At 38.9% G+C, this 21,096-nt stretch overlaps 2 protein-coding genes across 7 annotated transcripts in view; one reads left to right on the top strand and one right to left on the bottom strand.

The window, feature by feature from the left end:
- The window catches only part of MSRA (methionine sulfoxide reductase A), a 580,905-nt gene that overhangs the window by 410,138 nt on the left and 149,671 nt on the right, over positions 1–21,096 (top strand). For all 6 annotated transcript variants that reach the window (XM_043987046.1, XM_043987051.1, XM_043987049.1 and 3 more), the window contains one exon: positions 9,832–9,938. In XM_043987046.1, coding sequence (XP_043842981.1) covers positions 9,832–9,938 — 107 coding nt within the window. The remainder of the gene's footprint in view (positions 1–9,831; positions 9,939–21,096) is intronic.
- LOC122742655 (high affinity copper uptake protein 1-like) lies at positions 3,540–4,115 on the bottom strand. Its single transcript, XM_043987052.1, has one exon. The coding sequence runs from the start codon at positions 4,113–4,115 to the stop codon at positions 3,540–3,542; it is 576 nt and encodes a 191-aa protein (XP_043842987.1).

Here is a 21,096-nt window from a genome sequence, read left to right as displayed (position 1 = left end):
AAATTAACACCTTGCAACAAGAAGTACAAAATCTTGTTCAAGTAACAAACTTTGAATATTGGGATGAGTTGAATAGAAGCTTATGATTCCATGAGATAACAAGAAACATCAAATCAAAGTCAAAAGAATTTAAAAAATAGAAAAAAATGTAAGCTATCATTGCAAAAGCTTGAGGAGAAAAAAATTTAAGAATCAACACACAGCCTAAAAACCATGATCTAAAAAGAGCCTGGACATCATATTTCAATAAATCAAAAAAGAAAACAGCACAGATCTCTTAGAACTAAAGCATGAGGTGAAGGGAAATAATGTACCATTCACCTCCTGAAACAACCCTCCAAATGAAAATGCCCAGGAACATTTTATCTAAAATCTAGAACTTCCAGGTCAAAGAAAAAATTCTTTCAGCAGCCAGAAAGAAAGAATTCGAGTGCCAAGGAAGCCAAGTCAGGATCACAAAGGATCTATCAGCCACCACTCTAAAGCTTGGATAGCTTGGAACGTAATATCCCAGAAGGTCAAGGATCTAGGCTTACAAGCAAGAATAATTAAATCCAGTAGAGGAAGAAATGGATCTTTAGTGAAATTGAGGACTTCCAAGCATTCCTGATGAAAAATCAGCACATGGAAATTTTGAAGTATGAATACCAGAGTCAAGAGAAAAATATATAAAGGTACACATGAATGAGCAATCATAAGAGACTAAACAAGGATAAGCTGCTTACTTTCTAATGTTGGGAGATGGTATACATACGCCCTCTAAATCTTATTGTCATCAGGAACCACAGAGGAAGTTGAATTAGACAGAAGACATAAGAATGGTTCTGTTAGGTCTTTGTGACCTTAAAAAAAAAATGGAAAGGGAGGGTTAGAGGAATACAGGATATTTTCATTTTACCCCCTAGAATTAGTTGGATAAATCCACAGCTCCATCAATAATATATAAATGCGACTGTCTTTCCATGATCCCTCCAACATTGACTATTTCCAAATTTTCCCTTTTTCATAGTTTGCTGGGTGTGAGGTAAAATTTTGGAATTGTTTAGGTTTATATTTCTCTATTAATAATTTGGAGCACTGGGGCAGCTAGGTGGCGCAGTGGATAGAGCACTGGCCGTGGATTCAGGTGGACCTGAGTTCAAATCTGACCTCAGACACTTAACACTTACTAGCTGTGTGACCCTGGGCAAGTCACTTAACCCCAATTGCCCTGCAAAAAAAAATTAATAATAATAATTTGGAGCACTGTTTCCCATGCTATTTTTTTTTTTTAGTAAGCCACCTAGCTGCCCCTCCCATGCTTATTAATGGGATTCCACTTCTTTTGTTCACAGTCTTTGACTACTTAAGTATTTGGAAATGGCTTTTTATCTAAGTTTTTTTTTTTTTCTGAGTTGCCTATACGTCTTCAATATCAGATCTGATCAGACATATTTGATATAGTCTTTTTTTATCAAATTGATTACTTTCTTTTCTTATCATAGTTGTCTTAATTTTGTTTGTACCAACTGGCTGAAGTATTTTTTCTAATTTTGGTGCCTCTCCTCTGTTGATTATTTCCAATTTATTATATCATAAATAACTTATTGGTACCATGAACTCCTCAAGAGCCAGGAATGTCTTTGGTTTTCCTTTGTATCTCCAGCACTTGGCATGAGGCCTATCACATAGTAAACATTTACTAATATTTATCCCATTTTCATCCCCAGCTGTGAAAAGGACCTGATCAGGTTCTCTTCTAGTTTCTTATGGTATAGTCTTTCTGTCCCCTCCAGGTAATGAGGGTTAAGTGACTTGCCCAGGATCACACAGCTAGTAAGTGTCAAGTGTCTGAGGCTGGATTTGAGCTCAGGTCCTCCTGAATCCAGGGCTGGTGCTTTATCCACTGCACCACTGCACCACTGCACCCCCATGGTATATTCTTTAATATTTAAAGGCACTTGTCCTTTTTCAGTGTGTTTGTGGTATTTGGTCTAGCACTAAATCTGTAAACCTATTTCAGTATTGTTATTTTGATTATTTTGGTACAACCTAGCCTTGAGCACTAAATATGCTTCTGATTATTTAGGTCTTTTATTTATTTAAGGAACATTTTCTAATTGTATCTCTTTAGGTCTTGTGTGCAAGACCTCTTTCTGTGAGTCCTAGAATGTATTTGCGTTTTATGGTTATTTTAAATAGGATTTCCCTTTCTATTATTATTTATTTAATTAATTTTTTTAGTGAAGCAATTGGGGTTAAGTGACTCGCCCAGGGTCACACAGCTAGTGTTAAGAGTCTGAGGCCAGATTTGAACTCAGGTCTTCCTGACTCCAGGGCCAGTGCTCTATCCAATGCGCCACCTAGCTTCCCCTCCCTTTCTATTATTTCCTTTTGGATTTTTAAGAATTGCTATATAAAAATCCATAAATTTTTGTGGATTTACTCTGTTTCCTCCTACTTTACTAGTGTGGTAAAATAATGGAATTTGACAGACTGATTGGAATGGGTCACACCTAGCCTGGCCTGAGTGAAGTATGCTGCTGATGTCAGCAAAAGAAACCACTCTCGGATCGAGTTTTAAGGACCTCCCCTTTTGGGGGGAGGGAGAGTAAATGCTCACTGAGGGGAGTTCAGTCTCTTTCCGGGCAGTGAGCTGCAGGGAGCAGAGGAGAGAGAAGTTTGTCCTGTGGGCCCTGGCTTCATAGCTGTTTCATATTGATTGAAACTACGGACCCCAGGTGGTGAGTTAATAAACGAGCTCTGTTCTTTGAAATTAGCTGAGCTGGAAGCGAATTTGGGGATTATATAGGCTTTAATTAGAGTTAGGGGGATTATCCATTTTTTCCCCTATTCCCTTGTCTTCGACTTTATTAATTTCACCTTTGCTGTATATTTTATTCTCATTAATAAAACCTTATTCGTTTGTGGAAAAGAGGCTGTTAGGCTCCTTTCTTATTGGCCTGGAAGAAATATCTAAAAAGGCAGTTCAGAGGGGAGGAAGTATTGGATCTAGAGGTCCCTCATCATTTTCTGAACCCCAGTATTACAGCGAGCCACCCAATTAACTCTCTACATATTAAATTTGGCCCCCACACTAGAATTATTGTTTCAGTTGTTTTCTTTGATGGTTCTCTAGGATTTTCTAAGTAAACCAGCAAATAGGGATAGTTTTGTCTCCATTTTGCCTACCATTTCTTTTTCTTCCTTTATTGCTATTGCTAGCATTTCTTGAACTTTGACAAGTAACATCAGGGAAAGAGGATATCTTTCCTTTACTCTTCTATTTATTGGGAAAACTTTTTTAAATTAAATTAAATTTTTTTAATACAACAATAGGCTACTTTTATTAGGAGAACTGAGGATCTCAGTCTAATAGCAGAAACCAACAATTTTGGGAGGACAGCATCCAGCTTGGAATTTAGTAGGCAAACCTCCTTAATTTGCAAGTGTTGGGAGGCAGGGGGTCATGGAGGGACAAAGGGAGGACTTGAAAATCAGCTCCCAGTCTCCAGCTACTTCCCATTGTGATGAATAAGGCCACATTCTAGAGTCTGGCATTAATGGCAGTGCTCTGTTATGTCCACTACCACTGCCTTCTTCCAGCTGAAGAGAAAGTAGCCTGTTCTAGCTCCTGCCACTACTGCAATGCAGAGGTATGCGTTGTAGGTCATAAAGATAAGCATAAAGAAGTAGTTGAAGACCACCTGGATGACAAACAGCACTGTCTGCAGAAGGTGAGAGAAACTCAGCATCTTTTGCTTAACAGTTTTGTTGTATGTTTCCATAAGGATAGTTCCATTTGGTCCTGGGACTGGCATGGAGCTGTAATGAATGCTGACCTGGCATTTACGCAGCAAGATCTCCCGGGCTATTTTGAGACCTTCATAGAATATGGCTAACAAAAAGATAGCCACAAATGCCCCAGTCATTTCCCCAGGTGCATTGATCACTAATCCAGAAAACAGCACTTCTACATTCTTATATCCAAAATAGAAGGTCATGGGCATCATCATGTGTCCTCCTTCTCCTCCCTCACCATGAGTGTGAGAGGCTGTAGTAGATGAATGATGGTGGGGGCGCATATTGCTATTTTCTTCCATATGACTCATTCCATGATGGTGTTCGTGGTTCATCTTGCCAGAAGATTGATTGAAGATCAAAATCAGGAGTTTCAGGTTTCAGAATGGCTATTTTTGTCTTTGAATCTCCGACTTGTTTTGCATAGAAGATCAGAAGATTGAGGGATTCAGTATTCCTTTGTGGGCACCAGCTGTGATGTCTAAAAAATCTAATGCGTGTTCGACTTAAATGAGAAGCTTTAACATCAGTCTTTGGGCATTAAGCAAAAAGAGAACATGTGGAGTTAAGAAAAGGCCTATCTAGCCTAGAGTTCCAGCCTGGTCTGGTTCTTCCTCAAGTCCTCCGCCACAAGCCTGCTTGAAACATGAACTGCCTTCCTTCATTCTCTCTCTTTTTTTTTTTTTGGTGAGGCAATTGGGGTTAAGTGACTTGCCCAGGGTCACACAGCTAGTAAGTGTTAAGTGTCTAAGGCCAGATTTGAACTCAGGTCCTCCTAAGGCCAGTGCTTTATCCACTGTGCCACCTAGCTGCCCCATTGGGAAAGCTTTTAATGTTTACTGCATATGATTCAAGCTTTTGGTTTTAGAGAACAAAGGAGAGAGTAAAGGGAGAGAATAAACATTTATATAGCACCTACTATTTGCCAGGTGCTAAGCACTTTTTATAAATATTATGTCATTTGAGCCTCACAATCCTGGAAGTTAGGTCTTATTATTAGTTCATTTTATAGTTAAAGAAATTGAAACCAAGAGGGGTTAAGTGATTTGTTCAGTGTCACAAATAGTAAATTTCTGAGGGTGTATTTGAACTCAGGTCTTCCTGACAAGGGCACCTAGGTGAAACAGTGGTTAGACTGTCATGCTTGGAGTCAGGAAAACTTATCTTTATGAGTTCAAATCTGGCCTCAGACATTTCCTAGCTGTGTGACCTTGGACAAGCCACTTGACCTTATTGTCCTGAGTTTCCTCATCTGTAAAATGAGGTGGAGAAGAAAATGTAAAACTACTCCAGGATCTTTACCAAGAAAACCCCAAATGGGGTCAAGAAGAGTAAGATATGACTGAAAAACAACTGAACAACAACAAAACTTCCTGGCTCCAGGCCCAGTGCTCTATGAGAACTGAACAAGTGACCAATGAAGAGGCCTAAAACTGAACGACTTTACCTTCTCTCTGCCATCATTTAGAGGCAGTTAGGCAATATGTTGGACAGAGCCCTGGACTTGGATTCAGCATAACCAGAAATTCAAATTCTGTCCGAGATACTTCCTAGCTTTGGGACCCCAGGAAAGCCCAAAAACCTTTTATCAGCCAGTTTCTTCCTATGTAAAATGGGCAAAATAATAGCGACTATTTTCCCAGGGGTATTGTGAGGATTACATGAAATAATGTAAACCTTAAAGCACTGTATAAATGTGATCTATCTTTTTATCGTTATCATCAGCATAACTTATCTTCATCTACTCCACACTGAGTGGCAGTCCTGCCCCTTTTGTTTTCCTTAGTTGTACTCATCAGCTTCCACTCATTCTGAACTTTGGCACTCTTTATAGCAATCACACAAGACAGCACCACGCTTTTGTGTTTATTCTCAATTATCTGCCAGTGATTCCATCTTCTTTATATGTTCTTTTGAAATACCAGGTGGTCATAGTCTCACACACAAATATCTTTTTTTTTAGACAATTCCCTTTTCTTTTCCCCATTAGAATTGTTTATCTTTATATCTTCAGAATATGAGTCTTGAGATCTTCCTTTTCTCCCACTTCTCCCTTTTAGAATTCAAGACAGTGTACCTATCATTTCTCTGAACCCTTTGAACTCTATTGTCCCCCACATCTAGGAAGCATGTCAGACAATGCCCAGCTTTATTTTTTTCTTCTGTATCAGAATTCTAGGATGGAGTGTCATTTTCTTCCAAGGTGTCCATCATTTCTACTTCAGTAACCCAGTTCCTCTTTGTTATTTAGTTAGGCCCAGAACAGAAGTTCTCTTCATCCTTTATTCCATTTCTTGAAGAATAAAATTATCATTAAGGCATGCCAAGAATTTATTAGCTTCTCTGTTTGGGGTGGAGGAGGGGGAGGAGAGAGGGAGGAAGGGAGAGAGAGAGAGAGAGAGAGAGAGAGAGAGAGAGAGAGAGAGAGAGATTGAGATTTTTTTTAATTTAATTTAATTTTTTCTCATGAAATATTTTATTATTTTTCCAGTTACATGTAAATATGGTTTTCAACATTTGTTTTCATAAGATTTTAATTCCAAATTTTTCTCCCTCCCTCCCTTCCCTCCCCCCTTCCCAAGACAGAAAGCAATCTGATATAGGTTATATATGTACAATCACGTTAAACATATTTCTGCATTAGTCGTGTTGTGAAAGAAGAATCAGAACAAAAGGGGAAAACCTCAAAAAAGAAAACAAAATCAAAAGTAGGAACAGTATGGTTCAATCTGCATTCAGAAGCCACAGTTCTTTTTTTTCTGGATGTGGAAAACATTTTCCATCATAAGTCCTTTGGAATTGTCTTGGATCACTGCACTGCTAAGAAGAGCTAAGTCTTTCACAGTTGATCATCAAGAGTGTGTTAGTTTCAGCAGATATTAGGACAATTTAAGTCAAGTCCCTTAGTTCCTTATCACAGTTTTTTTTATGTATCCATGCCATCGTTCTGAGCTATTCTTCAAAGTCTTCATCTATTCCCTTCTTCTGTCCAAGTTGGCTATAGAATATTCTCATAATATGATAACTTCTCTCCATAAACTTTCAAATTACCAAGTTTCATTATTTTTATTGTAGTTATTTTTTATTTGTTTCAATACCGTGCTAGAAAGTTAAGATTCACGAGGTCAGAAATCATGTGTTACTGATGTCTAGAATATTGTTGTGCATACAACTGGTGTTTAAAAAGTCTTAAAAACTTGTTTAATTGTACCACATTCCATTTTGTCTCCTTTTTAACATGTATAGTGAAAATTAAACATTGCAGCTGATGTGATTATTCAGTCATTTTAGTTGTATCTGACTCTCTGTGACGCCTTTTGGGGTTTTCTTGGTAAAGATACTGGAGTGGTTTGACATTTCCTTCTTCACCTCATTTTTATAGATGAGGAAACTGAGGCAAAGAGGGTTAAATAACTTGCCCAGGTCCATACAGCTAGTAAGTTTTCTGAAGTGGATTTGAACTCAGGTCTTTCTGTCTCCAGGCCCTGCACTCTGTCCTCTGCCCCACCTGTCTATTGCAACTGATATACTTGCTATAATTAGTTATTTTGCATAATCAGTTGGTTCTTCTGTTAAATTATTTTCATATCTGTAATTGACACAAGGAAAGTGACAACCCAAGGGAAACATTTGACATTAAAAGTGTTGAAACCCCACCCTAATTAATGTAAGCACAGAAGGCCTAGACTTCTTGATTCAGTCAATCAATCAAAAGTTCAAACTAGATGCAAACTCCCTTAATCAATTTGTGAGGAGAAAAGTACTTTGATTATTGGATGGAGATGCCTTGCAGAAAATAACCTTGTGCTTGGCTGAAAGGATCCGACATACTTCTAGACCTAAGTATCACCCAACCACTAATTCATAATAGTGTATTGTAGCCATAGTGAATTCAGGGTGGCTAGATCTAGTGATGAAGTACTCCTCAGAGGAAAGCGCCTTTGAGGGAAGATGGGAGGAGAGCTTCCCCACTATCTATCAGGTCAAGGACTTTGTGAATTTTGAAAGGTTAGAAGACCTGGAGTTCAGCATTGCTGGAGCTAGTCACAATGTCCTTAGTGTGTCAGTAGCTGATGGTCACATCTGCAAAGAAGGTAGAGATGCACACTGAGAATAAACTTCAGCCATCCAGAAAGGATAGCTTCAGTCTTTTGCCAGGAAGCTGACCTTCAGAGCCGAGCTGCCAGCTATGCCAAAGAGGACACTAACATACCTAGAAGGACTAACTTCACAAAGGGGATAAAGGACTTCTGGTATAAAGGAGCTATGATTGTACTCTTTGGCCAAGTATGCCCTTTAAGTTTAAAACCTCTCTTTCCAAGGCCGTTATGTTTACAAGGGTACTGTGTGTCTAGTTTGCTTTTTCAATGAACAAGTATTTTTTTTTCAACTACTCTGGGGGGCAGCTAGGTGGTGCAGTGGATAAAGCACTGGCCCTGGATTCAGGTGTGACCCTGAGCAAGTCACTTAACCCTCATTTTCCCGCAAAAAAAGACAACAAACAGAAAACAAAAAACAACTACTCTGTCCCTCCTACAGCCCCCATCTACCCAATTGAATGAGGGAGGGAGGGAGAGAGAGAGAGAAAGAGAGGGAGAGAGAGAGAGAGGAGAAGAAGAAGGAGGAGGGAGGAAAGAAGGAAGGAAGGAAGGGAGGGAGGAAGGGAGGAAGGGAGGGAAAACATCATAAACATTCATAATCTATCAAAAAATTCCCACATTTAGACCATGCCCTCAAATGTATATCCCCTTTGCATTTTGGGGATGTAGTCCTACATAAATAAAATATAATAAAGAATTTCCTAGATTAGAAGATCAAGATTCTACTAGTACTAGGCATATAAGATTTTCTTTTTCTTCATGGTCACTTCTATGAGAAAATTGGAGAAGTATTAAAGAAGAAACCTCTATAATGAAGAATAATAATAATAATAATAGCACTTATATTGCTCTTCAAATTTTGTAAATTACTTAAAAATACTTCATTTGATCCTTACATTAACCCTAGGAGGTAGAGGCTATTACTTCCTTTTTACAGATGAGAAAATTGAGACTGAGAGAGGGTTAAGTGACTTGCCTTGAGTAACACTTCTATCTGAATTGGAATTTGAACTAGCGTCTTCCTGACTTCATGCATAGCACTCTATCCACTGCATTTTTTTTTTTTTACGGGCAATGGGGGTTAAGTGACTTGCCCAGGGTCACACAGCTAGTAAGTGTCAAGTGTCTGAGGCCAGATTTGAACTCAGGTACTCCTGAATCCAGGGCCGGTGCTTTACCCACTGCGCCACCTAGCAGCCCCTATCCACTGCATTATTATAAACCATCCACTTCAGAAGCTCAACTCTTTATTAGAGGATCATTTTAATATCATGTCTTAAAAGAAAAGGAAATTATTGCATTATGTAACATAAATATATATTTGATTCATTGATTACAAATGAGTAATACATATTATGTACAATAAAATTTTTGGAGTGTTTTTTTTTTAGACTTTTGACAATATCTTTTAGTTTTGAGATTGGTCTACAACTATACAATTCACACTTGGAATTTATGCACAAATGGAAGAAGAGAATCAAGATGCATAAATATTGGTTAATATCAAAAATAGTTTCCAAATCTAAGTAAAATAAACAGTAATTATATATAGGATGTACCTTGGGTATAATACATCTGATGATACCAGGTCATTTACATAGTACTTGTATGGTTTGTAAAGCTGTTTCACATATATTATTATTGCTTTTGATTCATATATATAATATTATATACTCTTCTAATAACCCCATAATATAGGCAACAATACTGTTATTATATCTTCATTTTGGAGCTATGGAAATGGAGGCTCAATGAAGTAATTTATCAGTGGTTACATAGCTAGCTTGTGCTAAAGCTGGGACTGGGATCCCCACTCCTAACTGAGCTTCTGGCTTTTCCCATAATGTTAAGTTGTATCATACCATCCCATTCTACTAAAACCAAATCAGCTTGGCATTGGCAATGCCACTGATTCGGTCCCAATTACTCTGTGTTTGTTTGTTTTTTATAGGCATGCGTCAAGGCAATGACTTTGGTAGCCGATACCGTTCTGCTATCTTCCCAACCACTCCGGAACAGGTAGAAGCAGCTCTTAAGTCTAAAGAGGCTTACCAAGAGGTAAGAGCAAGCAGCATGCAAGTTGGTTGTTGGGAAAGACTGGCTCATGATGTGAACATAAGGCCTTCTTCAGACCTTTGTGTTTCACTAGCCAGGATGTGACAGACTTAGCTATACTGTTGACTTTCTTCTCTTCCATAATCAAGTTCTGTTTACAAATTTGATAGAATATTGTGCCAAGAGCTTGGCTATTTAATGTTGCCACTGAACCATGTAGGTTTGAGAAAAGAAATATAAAGGTTGAACCCTTCTGTGTTCCTGGTTTTGTGTCTTTAAAATAATCTACTAGGTCTGCTCTATTATAAGCAATGAGTTGAAAAAATTTATGTTTTCTGCTGCAGTAATACATGTCTTTGACTCTTACAAGTGCTTTAAAAATATTTCACTGAGAGAGGATTAGATCTTCAAAAAGTCAATCTGAATCTAAGGGCTTTATTTTATTTTATTTTTTAATTCCCAATGTATAGTTTAAGTATTGAGGACCACACATAGTTACTTTTATGATGGGAATTTGGAAAATATGGCTAGCATTCTTATGCGTCAAAAGGATGGATGATACCTTGAGATAATGTTATGATTCATCACATTTTGAAGTATCCCACTCCTTACCACCTCTCACCATATTGCCTGCTTGACTTTGCTTTACATTGATCCTCATTTTTAAACTATTGTTCTTAATATCATGTGGCATCTCCTTGCCTAATCCAAAGATCTGGTGACTTGCTGGCAGGTAAATTGCTGGATTTCATATTTGGACTATTACAGGATCACATGGAGAGAGTGGGAGGGACATTAGAGGTCACCTAGCCCAACCCCCTCATTTTACAAATGAGGAAACTGAGGCAAAGTGAATTTAAATGTCTTACCCAAGGTCATTCAAGCGATAAACATCAGAGGTGAAATTTGAACTCATTTCATCTGATTCAAAACTATCATTCTGTCTCCTATAAAACTTCTTGTTCTATTGATATTTAGTCTCTGGCAATGAGTTTGCTGCCATTCTCCAGTTTCTTCAAGGTTTGTTAACTTTCTCAGCCTGTTACCATTATTTCCCCTTGGTGTTTTTTTTCCTATAATTTTATAGTTTGTATTATTGCGTTAGTCAGCATTGATGATAGTAAAATTGCTATCTCCCTGTCAACCAGCTGAGTCTATGAAAGGGTTAAATGGTTAGCTCTGCAATTGGCTATGTATGCACTAGATTGAGAAAGGAAGGGACAGGTACCAGGGATGAAGCAAATCTAATCAAACAGGGAGACAAGTTTTTCTAGAAAATCAGAACAAGAAAGAAACAAATCACCATACCATATAACATCTGCGGGAATATTAATTGCCGTTCTGTGAGCTGTATGCTGAAAAATCTACTCCACGTGCAAATCAAGACATAGCCATCATGATGTCATTGGGCCTCTTTGAGAATAAAGGATGAACAAAAACAGCGAGGAATGCATTGTCAGAGTTAGAAATAATAAACCAATGAATGAGTCAGTGAATGAATGGGATCATAGCTGAATGGGGGTAGAAAAGTCAAGAGAAGGATTTTTTGTTTTGTTTTAGGATTGGGAAGACCTGAACGTGTTTGTCAGCATATGGGAAGAAAGGAGTAGAGAGGGAGGAATTGATCCATATATATATATAAGAGGGGTTAATGGCAGAAGGAATGTCCTGGAAGAGGCATACAGGGGTGTAAGAAAGGCCACAGGCGGGGCAGCTAGGTGGCGCAGTGGATAAAGCACCGGCCCTGGATTCAGGAGGACCTGGATTCAAATCCAGCCTCAGACACTTGACACTTACTAGCTGTGTGACCCTGCACAAGTCACTTAACCCTCATTGCCGTGCCAAAAAAAAAAATTTTTTTTAATTAAAAAAAAAAAGGAAGGCCTCAGGTAGAGGAATTAATCTTAGCCTTAGATATAAGGAGGAAACTGCATTCAGAGAACCTACCACCTTTGTGACCTTGGGCAAGTGATTTCCCAGCCCTGAACCTCAGTTTCCTCCCCTATAAAATGAATGGATTAGACTGGATGATCCCAAGATCACTTCCATCCCCAAATTTATTACCTATTATTAAAGGACAGCTTTTGGGGATTAAACAGAAATATTTTGAGGCATTGGAGAGGAGAAGCTCAGTTTCCATGGAAGAAAGAGACTAAGTCCTACATAAATAGGACTGTTTGCCGAAGTGTGGTTAGGGGCTTGAGGGGAAAGGGGAAAGCTTGGCATAGTCACTGGATAGAATGAGATGGTGAGTCAGTATGAATGGAGAAGAATTGCTGACCCAACTTAGAGGCCCAGCTGAGGTTATGAGATTTGTATTTTGTGACAACTTGATTTTGTCATCTTTTCCATCAACACTCAGAAACAGTGGAATAGGAGAGGAGAGATTGAATGATCAATAGGACCAGCTTGGAGTCAAGGATTAGTTAGATGGTAGTGTCAGGCAGCTCAAGAAGTGAGACATTCTAATGGATCATTCAAGTCCCATGCAGAATATCAATAGTATTCAATGAATTACATTACCAAAAAAAAGGGTTTCTTATTGCTTTGAATTGAAAAGATATTCTTGTGTTTCCATTGATAGCCCCTAAAAACAATTTTGTTGTCCTGATTATAATGTCATCTACAGTAAGCATTTTCTTTGGTTCCTTTTGGTATAAAGAAACATTATCATGGAAGACATTAATGGTGTTCTATCTGCATTGTGGAGAGGGAAAAAACTATAGAAATGCTGTTTATAGCATGGTATTATTTGTTGTATGGAATGTAAAAGAAATATCAGACATATTACCCTGCCCTCTAGATTACAATTGTAGTCTTCATGATAGAAGCCCTCTCCGGATAGAAAGGCCCAAGGTACATTCTGAGGACTTCTTACCTCTCTGGTTTATTGCCCCCATTCAGATGAAACTTAAGAAATTAGGGGCTTCCTAATTTCTTCCAAATAAGAAACTTGCGACTTTTCCAAGGATGACCATCAGCTTTCCTTACAAGTAAGGCTGACAAGGCTTCAGAAAACACAGTTTTTAATAAAGAACCCAATCACATTTGCAAGGGCTAGATACCCCACCCCAAATACACATACACACACACACTTACTTTTTTGGTTTGTTTTGTTTTCTTTTGTTTTGGTTTTTGTTTTTGCAGGGCAATGAGGGTTAAGTGATTTGCCCAGGCTCACACAGCTAGTATGTGTCAAGTGTCTGAGGCCAGATTTGAACTCAGGTCCTCCTGAATCCAGGGCCAGTGCTTTATCCACTGCGCCATCTAGCTGCCCCTGACACTTACTTTTTAATGAGCCACTTCTTCCTCTAGGAACCCATAACACACTGAAGTTTTACTCTATTATCTTGGCTAAGACCTCAGAAAGAGGGAAGTTCCCTACTCCATGTTGATGCTCTGCTCCTCATTGTTTGAGCCTTCAGTGGTCTCTCTTCTGTGTGTGTGTGTGTGTGTGTGTGTATGTGTGTGTGTGTGTGAGAGAGAGATATTTGGGGTTAAGTGACTTGCCCAAGGTCACACAGCTAGTATGTGTCAAGTGTCTGAGGTGAAATTTGAACTCTGATCCTCCTGACTCCAGGGCTGGTGCTCATCCATTGCACCACCTAGGTGCCCCTGTGGTCTCTCTTCTATCCCAGTTCTTTGCTGTATTGCTTTCCTCTGGGCTTTGTCCTCCATTTATTATTCCCTGGCAATTACTCTTTCACAGACCTCTTTACTATGCTCCACCACTCCATTGCAGATGTCCTCCATTCCTGGCAGACATCTTAGTCTTTCTTACCACTATCACTGATTTCATTTTGTTTTTGCTGCTTCCTCTTCTTTTGTCTCTCCCCTCCCCAATGTTTTCTAATCTCTAGAAGATGATGTCAACCGGTCTCAAGCAACTAGAAAATGGAGGAATCAAACTGGAATCCCAACAGATAGTTCCATTTTTTCAGGGCTTATGGCCAGAATGCCTCTGGTCTATTTAAAACTTCTGTTGTTTAACATGGAGGTCCCATAGTGCTTCCTTATATTAGAAAGAAATTAGTCTCTTCTGGTGGCTATGGAAATGTATCTTTCTTGGATCACTAGTGGGTATCTATTTTTAATTTATGCTTTGTGTCCTTTTATTTACATCTTCCTCAAGCTCCTGTGCAATGTGCCTTCTCTTTGATCATCACCTCCCACTGAATAATTTTGAAGTTTGGAATAAAACTCCTTTTTTTTTTGTCTTTATGACTATCCAAGAGGCAACAAAGTGGTGCATCGTACCTAGAGTCAGGAAGACTTGAGTTCAAATTAAGGCTTAGATGCTTACTAGGTTTGTGACCCTGGGCAAGTCACTTAGCCTGTTTGCCCCAGTTTCCTCATCTGTAAAAATGGGATAATAACAGCACCTACCTCTCAGGGTTGTTGTGTGGATCAAATATGATAGTATATGTAAAGCACTTAAGTAGGCACACAGTAGGTTATATAAAAGTTATCCTGGCAAAAATAGGTACTATATAAATACTCTGTGTGTGTGTGTGTGTGTGTGTGTGTGTGTGTGAGAGAGAGAGAGAGAGAGAGATTGATTCAAGTCATTGTCTTCTGAGTGTGTCTTGAGTTTCCTTTTCACCACAGTAGCTTCTTATAGTCAGGGTTTTTTTTTTCCTTTTTTTGTTCTTTTTTGCTCTCTTGTCCCACCTACTTCTCAACTTTGGACTTTATATTACAGTTGGGCTCTTTTCACCTTTGGGGTGGGGATGGGGGATGGGGTGGGTTCTCACTGCTTTCACAGCTAGGTCTAGGGTCCTGACAGGATTTTTGTCCTTCCAAGGTAGTGTGCTCCAAGGAGAATTTTGGTTACTGTCTCTTGGCCTATACTCTGGTCTTTATCTAACTAGGGCACTTGCCCCTTTGTAAACATAATTGCCCCTCTCTGCCCTGGAACTACAACCCAGAATTGGGTAATAGGCGGTGGAGTTTCCAAATGGTACCTGAGCTACATCCAGTGCTAAGATAGATCTCCCCTGGAATCTCTGACCAGTTGTTCAGTCTCCTTATTATCTCTAGGTGCTGGAGCTAGGCACTCCCAGTACCACTGCAGCTGCTGCTGCCACCACCTGCAAAGCCCACCAGGCTATGCTGATGATGGCCAGCACACACATCAGTGTCTACAGACCCCATTTTCCATTCACCTCAGCAGCCCTTGATGTAACTACTCCGGATTTGGTTTGATGTACTTTTTAAAGTTAATTAGAGGGGTATGTTGGGACAGCTCAGCAAAAAATGCTCATTTCACTCCACCATCTTGGCTTCCCCTCCCCATTTCACATTCAAAGAATGATTTTACACTATGTATGAGTAAAAACCCATTTTATCCACAAACTTAAAAGTTCTCAGCTCTGTGGTAGGACAAAAGTCTATACTTTCCTGCCTCTTCTTTTTTCTTATCATTTCATAGTCCTAGAATGCTTTCCTTTTCATGTATATTAATTTGGAAATCTTACTCCCCCTTTAAGGATCAGATTAAATGCCACCTCCTCCGTAAGTTTTCTCTGATTTCCTCAGATAAGATTGAAAATAGGTTCTCTGTCTTTCCTTATCCCTGTCTTTCCCAAACTGTGATGCTCTGAACTGAATAGGATTCTCCAGATATGGTCTGAGCAGAACAGAGCTGGGGAGGACCATCACCTCCATATTCCTGGAAGCCATTTTTTCTTAATGTGGCTCAAGGCCATATGGCTTCTTTGGGCTTCTGTTTCATACTGTTGACTTTTATTGAGTAAAAATCCACTACAACTCTGAGATCTTTTTCAGAGAAACTGCTTTGTATTCCTACCTTGCTTATCTTAAGCTATACAGTTGATTTATTGAACCCCAGTGTAAGACTTTACTTTTATCTCTTTTAAATATCATCTTAGTCATTTCAGCCCAGTGTCCCAGCCCGTCAAGAACTTTTTTGGATCCTGACTGTCATTCAGGGTGTGAAGTCCTAGCCTCAGAAAGCTGTATATGTCCTTATCCAAGTCACTAATAAAATGTTAAATAGCACAGAGCCAAGCACAGACTCCTGGGGCACTCTGCTTGAGATCTCCTTCCAAGTTAACATTGAATCATGCATAACTACTTGAATCCATTTAATTATAGTATCATCTAGTCCACATATCCCCATATTTTTCACAGTGATAGAATACAATACTTTGTCAAATGATTAGCCAAAGCTAGGCTTGTTATCCAGTCTCCACATCGTCTTTGTCATTTGTTCAGAGCATACTTCAATTTGTGCCCAGAACTGAACACACAGTACCAATTTAGTCTGATTTGGGTGGTTTACAGTGAAATTATGACCCACAAGTTCATAATAAAATACTTAGGATGCTACTTGCTAAGTAAGATCAGTGATCTTATTGCAAGATTTTAAGAGAAAATTTTCATTTATTGTAGAGGAACTGATATTTTAAATCCACTGTTCAACACATACCCCTATTGTGACTTTGTGATATTATTAAAGAATTTATTAAGAACCTGAAATTGCTTAAAATCGACCTGTTCCAGGAAGCAGGAATTTGAATACTCAAAATTTTAATAAATTAGTTGCATCCAAGTGATAATTCATTTTTACTTATTTCTAGTTGTTAAATAGATCATATTCAGATGGCTATTTAATGTGCATTGTTTACAGAAAAAAACTCTTATAGTTCTAGAGTGTTTGTTGATTAATGGGTGAGAGGGAGAGGTTCACAATAATGGGCTTATGTGTTATTAAGTTGTAAAGCAAAATTTTGTCCAAATGAAAAACCTCATTTGTATTATTGCCCTCTAGTGGTCTTTGCACATCTCCACAGTAGAGTAAAAGTGCTGTACACAGTAGCTCAGTACCAGGGATTTAGGGTTTATGAGCTTGTCTTGGCATTGCAGAGAATCACACTTTGCCAAATCACTTTCTTTATAATCAAGTTCATTGTATTCCCCTAGGATGCTGTTTCTTATGTGAGATAATGATCACTGGTGTCTTTGCAAGGGCTTGATAGGAAATTTTATTTCTGCAAAGGAGAATTGATAGATTACTCCATTGTCTACAAACCACTTTCTGCGTCAGCATTGCAACTGAATATTTACATATCACAAATATAGATATACACTATAATTGTTTTATGTGTGGTGTAGAATTAAACACGAGGTCAAAGTGAATAGTAGTAACATTTTTTATTTCTACTGTGTATAAACTACATCTCATCTCTCAGATGGGGGGGAGGGAGAATTTTTTTTCTCTCCTGCTTATGTGATTCATATAATGAGACAACTGGAACTAGACCTACATAGCATCTTCTTTCAATAATAAATATACGAGTGAATCTTGTGAAATACAGGTAGGTGCACTCTGCTTAATTGCAGGGGAAGGCTAATGAAAATATTTTAAAGCAATATTTTTGTACGGCTGAATACAATTTGGAGTTAAAGAAAGGGTCTTTGTTGTTTCCTTCAAAGGATGGTAACTCTTGACTTGAGTGAATCAATAAAACGACCCTAGGACTTGTAAGATCTGGAAAAAAGAGCAATTGTGTGCATCTTCATTTGAAGGAAGTCTCACTGAAATTGAAGTAAAATCTATTGTGCAATAGTCTACCTAGTCAGTACATTCGGTTTTAAAACACCAATTGACTCAGCTGCAGCTCCATGTGGTACAATGGCTCCAGCGTGTTCTTAGATGGCAGCTGAATGGCTGCTTGAATTCTCATAATGGAGGAGAGATGTTCATTTAGAGTTTAAACAAAATCATGTCTCTTATGTTCTCTCCAAAGCTAGGGAAACTCAAGCACCTATCTGGAAAACAGGAAAGGCTAGTTTGGGTGTGTGTGTCTGTGTGTGTTTCAAACTTGATGAAGAGTGCACACACACACACACACACACACAAGGAAGAGGAAAGCAAGAAAACTGATATTCCAGTTTTGCATTTGCTTCAGAAATAACTCACTCCCTCTGGTGGGAACATTTAACACAGAATGTATGCACCTCCCCCTCCCTCCTCACCCCCATCACATTCATCTTGGCTCATGTGACATCTGTTCAGGATGCTGCAGAGCCCGTCGTTTGGTTACTATGGCAGCCAACCCAGTTAGCCCACCCATTGGCTGAGAGCAGAGAGGAGCTGAAGAAAAGGCCTGCAGTGTCAGGGGTCATTGTGCACAGTGCCCGCCTTCCTCTGTTTTCAATCAGCTGTGCGTCCTGGATGAACTAAGGGAGTATGCCAAAAGGGGGTGAAGTTCACAAGGTTACCTTGGCTGCCAGCTGTGTACACTACTAGGGTGGAACAGAGGCAACCTCAAGGTCAATGCCATTAGCTTTTCCTTCGAGGGTGAAGCGGTGGAAGCCCAGTAAACCGAGCAGAAGACGCAAAGACTGGCCGCTTGTTTTTCCTCCTTTTCTTTGAACTCCACTTTCAAATTTATTTTGTCCGGTGTGGGATTCAAATTTGGGAGCAAATCATCTTTTTTAAATTTTTTACCCTCAGAAGAGTCCAGGTGCCTGAGTTAAATTGCTAGAATGAAAGCTGTATTCATGTTTGTTTCCGGGTGCACAGCATCATTTTAAAATCAAAAATAGGGCAAGACCATCATGGAATCCACACCTGAACCCGGTTTGGTTTGGTTTTTTAAACCCAATTTTCCTTTGATTCACTTCATCACTGAATGTAATAATGTGGTTGGCATGCACACTCCCATATTATCTGCTGGCTATCCTTATTTTTCCTATGGCCTGATGAAAAAGAAGCAAAGGGCTTCAAAGCCCCAACCCATTCTATTTTTAGATCTAGGAGAAAGCAACCCTAGAGAATACCTGGCTGTTTGTCAATATTGTGAAGTGCTGCTAATAATCAGGTTATTTTCATGTTTCACAGAAGGGAAACTAGTGGGGATGCGGCAAGTAGGAGTTGATGGGAGATCTCAGCTTCTGAGACTTCAGCCACATTGTTTCTCTTACCTGTAATTCTGTGACTTGGGAGCCAGAGAGACAAAGAACAGGTAAAGGTTAGAGTGAAATCTGGGTCCACTGAGAGACTATTCTTTGGCCCACTCTATCAATCAATCAGTTAGCTATGTGGTGTTGTAAGGATTTAATAATTAGAGGAGCAACAGCATCATCAAGGGGGGAGCAGCAGTTGAGCTGGAATCCAAAGAGCCCTAAGCTCAGGCACCACTTTCTAACACTTTCTGTGTGACCATGGGCAAATAAAGTAAACCCTAAACTTCTGCTCCCTTACCTACTGAATAAGGGGTTGGATTAAAAGATCTCCGAGAGGAGGCAGCTAGGTGATGCAGTCGATAAAGCACTGGCCTTGGATTCAGGAGGACCTGAGTTCAAATCCAGCCTCAGACACTTGACACTTAACTAGCTATGTGACCCTGGGCAAGTCACTTAACCCTCATTGCCCTACAAAAAAACAAAGAAAAAAAATAAAGAACATACATTTGTTTAAAAAAAAAAAAGATCTCCGAGGTCCCTTCCAGATATAAATTTATGATCTGATGGTCTATATAATAAAATATAACCATGTATTGTTATAATGCATAGTAATAGGATAATGATACTTACAGTACATACCTCAAAGAGTTGCTATGAGAATCAAGTGATAGAATCTAGTAAAGTGCTTTGAAAACCTTCCATTATCATTATAAAGAAAGTCTTCCCTGATTTTTACTCCACCCTGATCAAAGCCAGAAGTATTTATCTTATCACATTTTATATTTTCCCTTATGCATATAATCATTTTCTAAATCATATTTTAATTTTCCATATTCCAATTTATATATGTGTGTGCATGTGTGTGTGTATATATCTGTGTGTGTGTGTGTGTGTGTGATATCATATCCCTTACTAGACTGTAGGCTCCCTGAGGACAGAGACAGGTCTTGTTTACCTTTACATCTCTGCCAATACGTATTCCAAGATCTGTCATATGAATACTGAAGCCATATTTGTCATTATCCTTGTATTCTCCCCTTCTTCCTTCTTCATCACCATGATCATCATCACCACCACCATCACCATCACCACCACCACCACCACCACCACCACCACCACCACCACCACCATCACCACCACCACCACCGCCACCATCACCATCACCATCACCATCACTACTGCCATCTAGTAGGTGCTCAATGAGAAAAATAAAGCTATGGAATGAATCATCTCTGAAGTCCAAGAACCTTTTGATCACTATATTTTAAAAATAAGTCTTCTGTTTCTAGGCATAGATTCCTATCATAAATATTATAATACAGGCTGTTGGAAAGTGATAAAAAAATTCAGTTCTTTCCTTTACATTTTTCCTCTTTGAATGTTTTTATGTTATCTGTACCTTCACAGAGAGGAAGAGTTAAATGTAAGAAAAACACACACACATCAAATTACTTTGCAACAAATCCTATTTTGTTTGTGCAATATCATTTCTTTGGTTGACTGACATTTGACAGGGGAAATTGATTTATGTAGCAGGCAGAGAGTTGAACTAGTTGACCTTTCAGATATTTTTTCAGCTATAAGATTTTCTTATTCTGTAGTTTTACAGCAGGTACCCAGTATGCCAGTAATTGTGTGTTAATGTTTCTACCAGTCATGTTATGGCTCGGCCCCCATCTTATTGCTTGCTCTTAATATTTTTGCCACTATTTGCGTGCCTTATTGATTCACCTCCAATTTAAGAACATACACTAATAAGCATTGAATGTAATGTAAATAAGCATTAAATGTAAACATTTTATACATGTGACATAGATGCAGATACTCTTGGACTACACATTCTATTTGATTACCATATGTAGCCCTTCCCAAAAGAAACAAACAATCCCAACCTATGAGGGCCCAAATCCATTTTTCTCTCTGACCTTCTAGCCCAGAGATAAGAGCTAACCTGAAAATTCAAATCTCAGTTCAGTTCCTACCAAGAGCTGAGTAAAAGAATTTTAGTTTTAATTTCCATAGTTCTTCTGTCCAAACTTAGATTTTTTGTTTGTCATTATAAGAGAAGCATCCCTACACTGTGGCTTCTCCTCTTGCTCTGTTGTGTAGCCCTACTTATCTCTATGCAGTTTATGTATGATATAAAATTCCATTGAACTTTGTGCTGTCTTTGTAGCACCCAGCACTGAAATTAGGGGCAGGTCAAATGCCCCTAGCTATGCCCATT

The sequence above is a fragment of the Dromiciops gliroides genome, chromosome 2, assembly GCF_019393635.1.
Source record: "Dromiciops gliroides isolate mDroGli1 chromosome 2, mDroGli1.pri, whole genome shotgun sequence".
NCBI classification, from domain to species: domain Eukaryota; kingdom Metazoa; phylum Chordata; class Mammalia; order Microbiotheria; family Microbiotheriidae; genus Dromiciops; species Dromiciops gliroides.
This window is presented reverse-complemented; position numbering and strand designations above follow the sequence as displayed.